Source organism: Patiria miniata, unplaced genomic scaffold, assembly GCF_015706575.1.
Source record: "Patiria miniata isolate m_02_andy unplaced genomic scaffold, ASM1570657v1 HiC_scaffold_9, whole genome shotgun sequence".
In the NCBI taxonomy this organism is placed as follows: domain Eukaryota; kingdom Metazoa; phylum Echinodermata; class Asteroidea; order Valvatida; family Asterinidae; genus Patiria; species Patiria miniata.
In genome coordinates this window covers 16,951,472-16,964,290 of record NW_024037076.1, presented here as the reverse complement: position 1 = coordinate 16,964,290, position 12,819 = coordinate 16,951,472, and the positions used below count along the sequence as shown (strand labels likewise).

Sequence of the window (12,819 nt, the reverse complement as noted above, 5' to 3'; positions counted from 1 at the left end):
GGTCTTGTTTACGTCAAGACTTTTTTTCGCGGCTGGCAAATTACTGAAGTATGTCTTTCTAATTAGTTGTGGCCTTCAAAGAGTCAGTGCATTAGGAAGAAACATATTAGAATTTCCTTACAATGAATACTTGTCGCTTTGCAGTTGTTTGATTCTTTATTTATTTATTTGCTCTATTCTTTTGATACGTCAAACAAGATGGTCGAAAAACCACAAATCCATGAATGGAATTGTGTAGTTTATCAGAATACAGAACAACACGTATTCTGGAATAGTATTGATCAAGTCATTTACAAGTCAATCCCAAGCCAATCTCAATTCAAATCACAAGTCAAATCACAAAGGAAAGCTTTTGTTACAGTTCATTTGAATATCTTGTAACTTAACTTGAGACTGGCAACGGTGGCAGAACCAGGGGGACCATGGGTGCCCCCCCCCCCCACCCACCGTTTCAACTGGGGGAGGGGGTCATGGCCCCCTTCCACTCTTGGTAGGTCCTAAAATAGTGTACTCTATGCCCAACATGTATACATATTTGGGTAAACATACAAAATCAGTTCTCTAATCTACTGTCTCTGGAAATAATAGGATTGAATGATGGCCCTCGATCATCGCGTGCGGGAAGGCCTATATACACTGCAGTTGCCATGGCATAGGCAGCCGAACCAGAGGGCCATGGTGTAACATTCACCGAAAAGAAAAATATAGAAGAGGGCGCCCCCTATCGATGAATGATGTCCAGCAACCTCCCCCCCCCCAGCCCCAGCGCTTTTCGAATGTGCAACGGCTGGCCAGCATCGGCGGGGCTTTGCCCCCACTTACAAACTGTTCCGGCGCTGCTGAAGGCTGGATGAATTGTGAGGGACTTGCGATGATTTGTGATGACTTACAAAGACTTGGATGATCATTAGATGGTTCTGCTTTTTATATCCCCTTTTATGGGCTCCATGCGCCGACGAAAGAGGGCACCCTTTTACCTAGCAACGACGTCCCATGGGCGGGACATTTCGTTAGTTGACGCGCATGGTTCCTTGTGTTTGACGCACGTACACCAGGGGATTTGTACTATGCATATGCAGTGGCCGCGTATCGCGGCAATGAATTGCAGTCAGGCAAGATGGCGTCGGTCGGTCACCCCACCCCCAACTGTGCTTGCTTTGCCGGTGAGGGGGTACTTGTGAACGGAGCAGATGTTCAGTCACAACAACTGTTATCAGAACTGGGAAGATATGAAAGTCACAACTTATAATGTCTATTCCCTAACGCAATATTAACCCCAAAAATCTGAAAATTAATGTAGGCTTGAGGTACAGATCCGAGCCAAATAATTATACTTTTTGTTTCTTGTTTTGAATTTCAGGAGTGGTGGAAGGGCCATCATCACTGATTCGTTGCCTGAGATCCAGACACCAGACTATTTAGTCATTGTGGGCAGAGCTCGAGTGTACAGTCAGTTTGAGGCCGAGACCTGGCGGAGTAGACCGGCGCTAAACTATGACATTAGTAAGTGCTGGTGAATCAGATCCAGAGTTGTTGATCAACCCAGCAATTGATTTCACTTGTGGAATCACTCTGCTTGTGCAACATTGTGTTGCTACATGTGACGTGTCATACTGCTTCAAATATACCGATATATCATGCATGATGGCGACAGGAATATTTCAACATTGAGTTTTAAAGATATAGTCCATCATTTGTAATTTGTGCATTTTGTTCGTTTGAAGCAACAAAAGTGTTCAAAATCTAATGAAGGATACTGAAATACTAACCTGATGAAGTTTCAGCTTAGCTTCAGCTGTATATTCTGAGAAAAACAGCATTCTAGGATCTCAATTTCAAATCAAAAGTTGCTGAATCATGTTTTGAATTGTTTGAATTGCAGCTACACGCGATGTCGCGCACTGATCCGACAAATTATAGCAACCGCGCGCCTGTGCGTCGTGCCAATGCTTGCGCGCACTGCGCTGAATGACAAAACGAACTACTAATTTAAATTTTCCTACGGTGCGTCTTAAGACGCACCGTTGGAAAGGCCTTCTTTCGTTGATTACTTCAAAATGATAGCTTGCCAGAAAGATTAATTTCACAGGGAGTTCAGTCCCCTTACTATCTTTCAACCAAGCATTTTTTCAACAATAATACGCCAGTTACTTTTTCGGATGGCTGCAAATGATGGACTATAGCTTTAAGCTGTTCGAGAGCTTGTAAAAAAATCTTCACAGAAGCTTACGTAGGTAGGACTTGAACCCAGGACCTCCTGCAAACTAGTGCAGATGTGTTAACCACTGAGCCACAAAGCCCACCAATTAAAATCTGCAATTTGGCGTTGAAGGACAAAACCCAATTTTAAATTTACTTAAATTTAGCATAAAGAATTACAAGCAACTGAATACTTATAAAAAAAATGTTACACAAACTGTGGTCACAAAAGCTGCAATTGACCATATCCAAGATTTTATAATATTTAAATTTGTGAATGTTTCATTACCTTGAGTTTATCTTGGTGAGAGCAACTTTGTTTGTTTGTGTTCTACAAAATGTGCAGCTATACAACCCTACTATGGAAAGACAGTCTTGATGTATCTTAAGCTGAAGGGAGGTAAGTACAATTTTGCGTGGCAAAATAAGGGAGAAACTGCCAAATAGTTTTGCAGATTTCTATGCAAAGCTGCTTGTTGGGGGGCATCTGCAGCCTTTTAAAAATAAATTAAAAGGTATTTTTTGGGGGGCTGGACATTTATGCATCATTGTTTCTTGCATAATTAAAACATTAATTGTTTGTAATAATTGTACATGTAACAGAGATGAAACTTTTCCGATTTTAATCGGAAAACCGACTTTTTGAATTTTCCAACGAAATTTCCGATTTTTTTTTACAGTGTGTTCCACAAAATTTGATATTCTGATGATTTTTTCACAAAATGTCATTTTATTTCAATCATAATTTCGAAGAAAAGTCGATGGAAATGGCGTGGCTAAAATCATCGCGAACGTAGTTTTAATCTCTTTCACCAGTCGTTATTGGAGAGTTTCAACAGTAGAAACACAGGGCATAACACTGATCGGAGCCTTCTCCGGCTGGACAAAAGGTTAAACATTGACAGGCGACATGGAAAAATCACTGTGTCGCACGTGCGTGCGAATATGCAATGGTACCAGCGTGCGTACGTACCGCACCACCGTACCGTCCGCTAGCACATGGCCGGCCGGGACGGGTAGCCTTGTGAAGGATCCTGTGGATAAAATCATTATGTTGTGCGATTTTCGGAGGTTTCAGATTCAGTTGTACAAAATGCAATGCTTTAAAAATCATGATGATTATCTCGAGGATAGCGAAGAGAGCATTAGCGAAACATTTCACTGGCATTTGTTGGAAGAGAAAGACGGTAATGCCTGATTTTTCCCCATGTATGAATGCAAGTGGTTGAATCATGGACATGATTGAAGCACCATGAACGGTGCCCTTGTCTTTCGGACTTAATTCCCTCGACTTTCTCAAGTAAGAAGTGAACTTCTTTATTGATGACTCCATTACTCTAACCGTAATTCAGGCATTTTATGCAATGAAAACACTGACCGTTTTTTTTTTTCATCGTAAAATTTTGTTTGAGTCAAAAATAAAGCAGGAGTCGGTGTCCGGAAATTGGGCATGAAGTGTATTGTACATGCATGTATATGTGTGTAATGGCAGCGCGGCCCAGATTTCGGACACGTATTTTTGTTCGGCCTTTTTTCCGATTTTTTTGCCACATGCCAGTTTCATCTCTGATGTAAGTATTTTAAGTACATGTATATAAAACAAAATTGAATCTACTTAGTATTAATTAGCAAAATACATAATTGGGTTGCTTTTGTGCGCAGTAAGTTCAGCCTTGTGAGTACACTGGAACCCAGTCCCCACACATTTTATTATGATGGTGGAGGGAGGCAAGAACCATGCAGTCTACACTGTAAGAACTGAATTATTATTGGGACCACAAATAAATCTAAATTTTAAAAGCACTTTTTCCATTACTAAAGTGTTGGCTGGCATTTTTCAAAAGGGAATATTTTTTATGCCTAGACATATTGCGATAGTCCTGAGACCTAATGACGTCGCGCTTTGTTTACATGTGTGCTTTCCTGTGACAGCAAGTGAGACGCGTCCCACCTTGCTCTCATATGTAGGAAAGCGCACATATAAACAAAGTGTGACATCATTAGGTCTTTAGGTCCTATCATGGGCGTCGCCAGGATTTTTTCTAGAGGGGGGCAAAAAAATTTTTTGACCAAAAATGCTTGTATTTTTCAACACATTTTCGATTTATCAGTTTTAGAGGGGGCAGGGACATTTTGCCCCCCCCCAACTCATTAAATTTACACCACTTTGTCTTCGCGCCTCTTTTTCTTTTCTTTTTTCTTTTTTTTTTTTGCGTCCTTTTTTTTTTTGTTTTTTTTTGCTTTTCCAGGGGGGGGGCAAGTGCCCCCCCTTGCCCCCCACTCGCGACGCCCATGGGTCCTATTTAGGCTAATTAAGAAATGTATTCTCAGGTTAAAATTCAGTATTAACAAGGAGAGTACATCTTGGAAATGTACATTTCCCTGACACAAAGTCAATCATCTCCTTCATCTTCACTTTTGCTTGGACAGACGTTCCTGGGTGGCATTGCGGTGACGTCGGCAAGACTCTAGAGATGCCTGGGGCCACCAGCATCCTGATACTAGCCTGTCACAATCGTACTCATATCCAGGGCTTACCTCTGCTGTCCCACATGGTCCAGCCGACCTACCCTGCCAAGAGATGGAGGTTGTATGACTTGAGAGCCTACCCGAATCAGGCTGATGTCATTAACCAGGTCAGACAAATCTTAGGAGGTGAATTCGGGCGATTCACAATGCAGTGCGCCACCAAGAGTTTGCCATGAAGAGTCCATTTTTTAAGTTAACGGTCGACAAAACACGGCCCATCTGAATGAGTGTCAGTAGACAACTTGAGCTAATTCTTTGTAGATTGGGGCATACCATTTCTGCCACCTTACAAAAAACACCCTATTGATAAAAGGAAAAGAAAAGGGCAAACACATTCTCGAATCATACGCTTAGGAAACTACTGACCGGAAAAAGTAACATTTTCAAACGTCCCGCGCTGCGAATTTGTCGACCGTCTCCCACAATGCAATGGGAAAAATTAACTCTCCATGGCAAACTCTTGGTGGGGCACTGCATTGTGAATCGCCCGAATTGGCATAGTGGCATTTTTCTTACCGGTACCTTCCACCGCTGTGGCCGGGGTTCGATTCTCATCCAGGGCCAATATGTAGATTGTAGGGTTGTGTAGTCTACTAGTCCATCACAAGTCAAAGGCGCGGTGGAGTGCCAGAATGCCTCATCACTTGTAGTTCCGAAACGTTTGAGTTCATAACGTCATTGCTAACTTAAAACATTTCATTGGCACGTTACTACCCAGTTTCTGTATTAAAGATATAGTCTATCATTTGTAATTTGTGCATTTTGTTCGTTTGAAGCAACAAAAGTGTTCAAAATCTAATGAAGGATACTGAACAACTAACCTGATGAAGTTTCGGCTCAGCTTCAGCTGTATATTCCGAGAAAAACAGCATTCTAGGATCTCAATTTCAAGTCAAAAGTTGCTGAATCATGTTTTGAATTGTTTTGAATTGCAGCTATACGCGATGTCGCGCACTAATCCGATGAATTATAGCAAACGCGCACGCCTGTGCATCGTGCCAATGCTCGTGCGCGCTACGCCGAATAACAAAACGAACTACTAATTTAAATTTTCCTACGGTGCGTCTTAAGACGCACCGTTGGAAAGGCCTTCTTTCGTTGATTACTTCAAAATATAGCTTGCCAGAAAGATTAATTTCACAGGGAGTTTAGTCCCCTTACTATCTTTCAACCAAGTATGTTTTTCAACAATAATACGCCAGTTACTTTTTCGGATGGCTGCAAATGATGGACTATACATGTAGCTTTAAATGTCAAATGTAGACTTTGTGACATGAGTAGGCTTTCGTACGAGGGCTGGGCTTTGCTGCATCATTTTCTGTTTTTGATTGCAATGGCTAGCTGAACTAAGATTAGTTAAAGTGGTCAGAATCTTTTGGTCTGGGAACCAGACTGGTGTAAAGAAGTTGAGAAGAAGCACTTTCAGAGGAGGGATGATGTCACTTTTGTTAATTCCTCAAATTATTTGTTTCTGCATTCGCAGCCTGTTCAGATGTTCACTGCCTTCTCAATCTATTAAAGGAAAGCAGTTGACAGAAACACAAATTGAGAAGTTGATATTACTCATTTATTTATGACAGACGCTGTCCGTCAACACCAGTGCCGGCGTTGCGTGCCTTCTGCAGGAAGGAAGATTTGAGTTTGGCCAGCACCACTTAAATATGGCACTCCAGGTGGCAGGCGGACGTGCCAAACTTGGGCAAATTCTCGACGAAAGGTGAGGCGTCGTGTGAATGAAGTTCGGGGGTGACAAATGCGATGATTCAAATAGATCAGACGCGTAATTGGCCAGGTACTAATATGATCTGATGATGATAGGACTGTCACGAGCAGTTTTTTTTCACACATTGGCAAATGCTGGGGGCAACATTCAAGAAGGTGACTTTTATTTATGGCTGGAAATACATATTCACATGCCCCAAAATGTCTGCCGCGACAGGAGTAAACAACAACTTGTTTTATTTTGCGTCTGTTCTCAGGAACAGTGTGACATTAGGTTAGTTTCCTTTCAACCAGACCTTTGAAATCTTAAACATAAAAATGCCCCTTTAGGCCCAAAAAAAACCCCTCCGGCTTCTGGTATGGAGCTTGCCCAAAAAGTGGTGCGGCGACGCGGCTTTTTTTTTTTTACGTTTTTTTTTTGCTTCAGATGTCGGCCGATGACTCAGAGATGAAACTTTTCCGATTTTAATCGGAAAACCGACTTTTTGAATTTTCCAACGAAATTTCCGATTTTTTTACAGTGTGTCCCACAAAATTTGATTTTGTAAGGATTTTTCTCACAAAATGTTATTTTATTTCAATCATAATTTCGAAGTAAAGTCGATGGAAATGGCACGTTAAAATCATCGCGAACGTAGTTTTAATCTCTTTCACCAGTCGTTATTGGAGTGTTTCAACGGTAGAACCACAGGGCATAACACTGATCGGAGCCTTCTCCGGCTGGACAAAAGGTTAAACATTGACAGGCGACATGGAAAAATCACTGTCGCACGTGCGTGCATGTACTGTACGCAATGATACCAGCGTACGTACCGCGCCGCACCGTACCGTCTGCAAGCACATGGCCGGTCGCGACGGGAACGGGTAGCCTTGTGAACGATCCAGTGGATAATATCATTATGTTGTGCGATTTTCGGAGGTTTCAAATGTAGTTATACAAAATACAATGCTTTAAAAATCGTGATGATTATCTCGAGGATAGCGAAGAGAGCATTAGCGAAACATTTCACTGGCATTTGTTAGAAGAGAAAGACGATAATACCTGATTTTTCCCCACGTATGAATGCAAGTGGAGTAGTGGAGTTGTGTGGTTGAATGGACATGATTGAAGCACCATGAACGGTGCCTTGTCTTTCGGACTTTTCCCTCGACTTTCTCAAGTAAGAAGTGAACTTCTTTATTGATGACTCCATTACTCTAACTGTAATTCGGGCATTTTATGTAATGAAAACGCTGGCCATTTTTTTCATCGTAAAATTTTGTTTGAATCGAAAATAAAGCAGGAGTAGGTGTCCAGAAATTGGGCATGAAGTGTATTGTACATGCATGTACATGTGTGTAATGCAGCGCGGCCCAGATTTCGGACACGTATTTTACGTCGGCATATTTTCCGATTTTTTGGCCATATATGCCAGTTTCATCTCTGATGACTGCAAATGGTGCCCGACTAAACTTAGTGCAAATATATGGGAGTCCAGAGAGGCGATATAAAGCTTGTACTCGATCCTAACCCCATCTAAAAACACGTTAAAATTGTGCAGCAGCAGGATCCCAGTCAAACCTGTGAGTTTGGCGGATTTGAGACATCATCTTTCATTGAAAAAAAAAACTTGTTCATTTTGCCGACGCGCATGGCTACAGCGACGCGCGCGCATACCAGAAACCGGAGACTTATTTTTTTTGGCCTTAGGCCTATACTAGATAGGCTGGTGCCAGAATTCTAGACATTTATTTCTCAGCAGAAGTATGCATGGACATCGATCAGTGACAGTTCTATAGATATGACTGAATTAAGTGCAAGGTTGCAGTCAGTTGATAGGAAATAGAAAATCTTTTAATCTTACCAATGTCAGGGTTTTTCCCCTGTGACTATTGAACTGACCATCGCATTAATCCTGTCTCCAGGTTGTCCCGTCTGAGTTGCGCGACTAGATCCTTATCAATGAACACCTTACACTGACCGACGTTATCGCTCTCGACCCTCTAATGAGGTGACATGTCCAGCTTGGTAAGGACCAGTGGGTATGACTAGTTGACTGATAAGTGGCGATTCCCCAAGGGTCCATAACTGACTTTCTGGGGCTGATAGTGACACTCCCCTTCTTGACAAGTAGTCTGTTGAATTGAGGTAACCCTGTAACTGTAAGTCCCACTTTTCCTCAAAAGGAAATCAAAACCAAAGTACTGTACCCTCCTTACAAGAACTCTGCTTACTGTAAGCAGCAAATGTAAAGTCACTTATCCACTCCGTTCACAAGTACCCCCTCACCGGCAAAGAAAGTGCAGTTGGGGGTGACCGACCGACGCCATCTTGCCTGACTGCAATTTTGCCGTGACACGCTGGCGGCCGTACCACTGCGTGTACACATAGTACAAATCCCCTGGAGTACGTGCGTCACACACAAGGATAGGTGCGCATCAACTAGCTAAATGTCCTGCCCATGGGACGTCATTGCTAGGTAAAATGGCGCCCTCTTTATTGGCGCACGGAGCCCATAGTGGAGCAGATAACATCAATTTTGCAGTGGAATCGTGCAAATGGTGATACAAGCACCAAATTTAGCACAATGATTCTCAAGGGTGTACTTTACAAATCTGCCCGATTGGCCACTTGAAAATCCAAGATGGCGGCCATTTTTCAAGATGGCCGCCAAAATGAGCCCCCTAAGAACTATTTTTCTCATAGAAATGCTTCTATATGGTCGATTTGGATGATCCTGGTATCAATATCTGTGTTTTCAGGCATGCTGAATTCATTTTTGATAGTTTTAGCTGCATTATTAAACTCTTTGTGGTGGAAAATAGCAAAATTATTTGAAAATAACAACAAAAACACTCAAAATACAGTAAAACACTTTTAATTAGAGTTTCAATCGAATAAACACAATTAGGATATAAATGTGCACAGAAACAATTGATTGGTAAATTGATTGGTAAAGAAATTGTAATTTAAATTAACATAGTAGCAAGACCCATGTACAATGTGGACAGAATACCCAGCATAATGTCCTGTACATAGTTAAAGATATAGTCCATCATTTGTAATTTGTGCATTTTGTTCGTTTGAAGCAACAAGAGCATTCAAAATCTAATGAAGGATACTGAACAACTAACCTGATGAAGTTTCAGCTCAGCTTCAGCTGTATATTCCGGGAAAAACAGCATTCTAGGATCTCAATTTCAAATCAAAAGTTGCTGAATCATGTTTTGAATTGTTTTGATTTGCAGCTATACGCGATATCGCGCACTGATCCGACGAATTATAGCAACCGCGCGCGCCTGTGTGTCGTGCCAATGCTTGCGTGCGCTGCGCCGAATAACAAATCTGGCATTTGATTGATTATGTAGGTATTCATTCCAAGAACAAGTTGATGACTGTAATGCAAGTTTTACATGAACACTCTTTAGTAATTAAAGGTATAGTCCATCATTTGTAATTTGTGCATTTTGTTCGTTTGAAGCAACAAAAGTGCTCAAGATCTAAAGAAGGGTGCTGAACAACTAACCTGATGAAGTTTCAGGACAGCTTTAGCTGTATATTTCGAGAAAAACAACATTCTAGGATCTCGATTTCAAATCAAAAGTAGCTGAATCATGTTTTGAATTGGGCCTGAATTCAGTGTCCGAGACACGTTCTCACTGAGCCGATTGCAGCTACGCGATGTCGCGCACTGATCCGACGAATTATAGCAACCGCGGGCGCGTGTTCGTCGTGCCAATGCTTGCGCGCGCTTCACCGAATAACACAACGAACTACTTATTTGAATTTCCTACGGTGCTTCTTAAGAAGCACCGTTGGAAAGGCCTTCTTTTGTTGATTTCTTCAAAATGACAGCTTGCCAGAAAGAATACTTTCACAGGGAGTTTAGTCCCCTTACTATCTTTCACCAAGTATGTTTTTCAACAATAATTACGCCAGTTACTTTTTGGATAGCTGCAAATGATGGACTCTGGCTTTAAGCTGTGTGGCTTTTGCGCTAAGTTTATTTCTTAAGTTTCGATCTATTCACTTCTGTTGAAAGATTTTGTGGATATCACAATTGTGGACAATTGCCATCGCAATTTTAGTTAAGCGATTGAAGAATCATTCAAGAAGTTTGGATGAGAATCCCTTACAAAATGCATGTTGTTTGGACTTTTATGAACATGATCAGTCTGTTACACTGAAGTGACCTGACTTTCCTAAGTAGAAGGGCGCCCCCATGGGTTTCAGTACTGTTGCCTTATTCACCTGCAGCATATTTTTTTAAGGGGTAATTTCCGAGGTTAGCAGAAGGGGCAATAAAATATAGGAAGTATTTTCCAGTTTGAAAAATGCTTGATCTAAATTTGTCGTGAGAAACCACACGTGGCTTAACATTTGGCTTGAAAATTGAGGAAATGTGACAAATGTTTTACAGCTCCATACCTCTCAACAATTTCCGGCGTGGGAATTCAAGATAAACTTACGTCATTTTTTTTTTTTGCAGGGGGTTTCCTGTTTTGCACTTATCCCCCGTACAAGTGATACTTTCCGGCGCGGAAAATGTAGACAAATTTTATCATAGTTTGCAGTTCCTGTTCTAAATGATGTTTTGTGTCAGCGAGCGTGGGTAGCACATGTGCGAGGGAAGTAGTTAAATTTGGATAACCAAGTTGTTGAAGTCCGGCATGAGTACGTAGTGTCAAACTGTCAGTACAAATTACACGTTCAATTCTGAAGCAACCTCCGAAAAAAAATCTGAATTGAAACTTGAGTCTCTTCTGAAAGTATTGTCATATGTGCATGGGTGTTTGTTTTCACTTGATGGGTTTCCAACTGCTGGAAGCAATTATCTTTGCCCGACTGATGTGCAATGAGATCTGTGGTTGTCTGATGATAATCACGTCAGAAGCTGATCAAGTTTGTCGTGCTTGTGGCATTGCGTTACTTCTTGTGAAACTTTGCAAGTTCCCTCCCTCCCTCCAATCAGTCTGGTGAAGCTGTGCTCCTAAAACCAACATTATGAATCGTTTTGTAGCATATTAACTAATTAGCTTTTTTCAAGGGCGGATCCAGAACCAATTTTTTTTGGGGGGAGGGGGGCCAAGAGGACTTAACTATTTGGGTTTTTTTCAAAAAGGGGAAGGACTTAAGTATATATTAAGTGTATTTTTTTGGGGGGGGGGCATGGCCCCCATTTGAAATTCCCACAAATGACATTCAAAGCCTTTCTTTTTCATTGTCTGAGAAGTTACTAAGTAATTTGTAAAGCTAGTTATGGGGTACCCACGATCCCATAATCTGGAACTGGTTCCTGACATCAACGGTCGGGTACAAGGGTTCCCAGTTCCGATACACAGCCCTAGGCATTAGCCTTCTTTGTATCTTACTGTCGATTTTTAAATCAGACGGACAGCTTACACAAGAGAGGAAGATCAACTGACAGTCTTGTCACATTTTGTAAACAGGTAATGAGCACATCTAGTAGCTTCTTACTGACACTGATCAATCTTGACGAGGAGTGTTTAAACTCCAGCATGACAGAGACGTGACAGTGGTGTCTGTGTTGTTTTTGATTTGCTTCAGTCCCCCCCCCCCCTCCACCCCCATCCCCCTCGAACAACACTCTGTGTCGGGGAAACAGAGAACAAGTTGTTGACAGTGATGATCCTCTGACACTGCAAGTCATACGCTTCCACAATCTTTAACACCGGCAAGTAACGTCTTTGAGTAGTTGGCAAGGCTTTTCCTTCCACTAGTCACAAACCCCGCTCATTTCCCGGCCGGCTTAACGGCCAATATCCCTCTCGGAATTGGAAGGGATTAACGCAGCCCGCTTAGGTCAGACTGCGTGTACTCTTTGCCAAGTGCGTTTATCCTCCTATCTTGTGTTGGGTAAAAGACGTGATGTTTGCCTTCATTGGTTTCCTGTTTCGTTTCCGTTTCAGCTGCTGTCAGTTGGTTAACATCTCAGGCTCACTCAGCGGAGAGCTCGACCCCGGGGAGTGGGGTCTCTATCAAACGTACTCAGGTATGCAGATATATTGAGTATGAATGCTTGAGGGCGCTATTTAGCCTTCCCATGGAATATTGAGTAAAGTCAACCCTGGCCTGCAAACAGTGCGTCACAATTAGGGGTGTGCATTTAATGGTATTACATGTATGCGAACCGGGTACCTGATTGAAAAAAATGTGTATCTATTAAAGAAACACACCCCAAAAATTCCAAGCTCCATGGTTCAGATTGTTCGTAAAGGGCTGCACGATACAATTGTGTACAGTAGCTTCATAGCTTTACGGCATAAACTGAAACTTGGGCGAGCGTATAATTGTAAAATATGTTTTGGTTTTCAATTTGAAAATTCCCCCCCCCCCCCACCAAATGACATTCAACACCTTTCTTTTTC

General features: G+C 41.9%; 1 protein-coding gene across 1 annotated transcript in view; it reads left to right on the top strand.

Moving 5' to 3' along the window:
- Positions 1–12,819, top strand: part of LOC119720928 — a 51,221-nt gene that overhangs the window by 24,087 nt on the left and 14,315 nt on the right. The window contains exons 5-9 of the mRNA XM_038190794.1: positions 1,361–1,503; positions 2,546–2,599; positions 4,630–4,835; positions 6,309–6,445; positions 12,361–12,443. Of these exons, the coding sequence (XP_038046722.1) occupies positions 1,361–1,503; positions 2,546–2,599; positions 4,630–4,835; positions 6,309–6,445; positions 12,361–12,443 (623 nt within the window). The remainder of the gene's footprint in view (positions 1–1,360; positions 1,504–2,545; positions 2,600–4,629; positions 4,836–6,308; positions 6,446–12,360; positions 12,444–12,819) is intronic.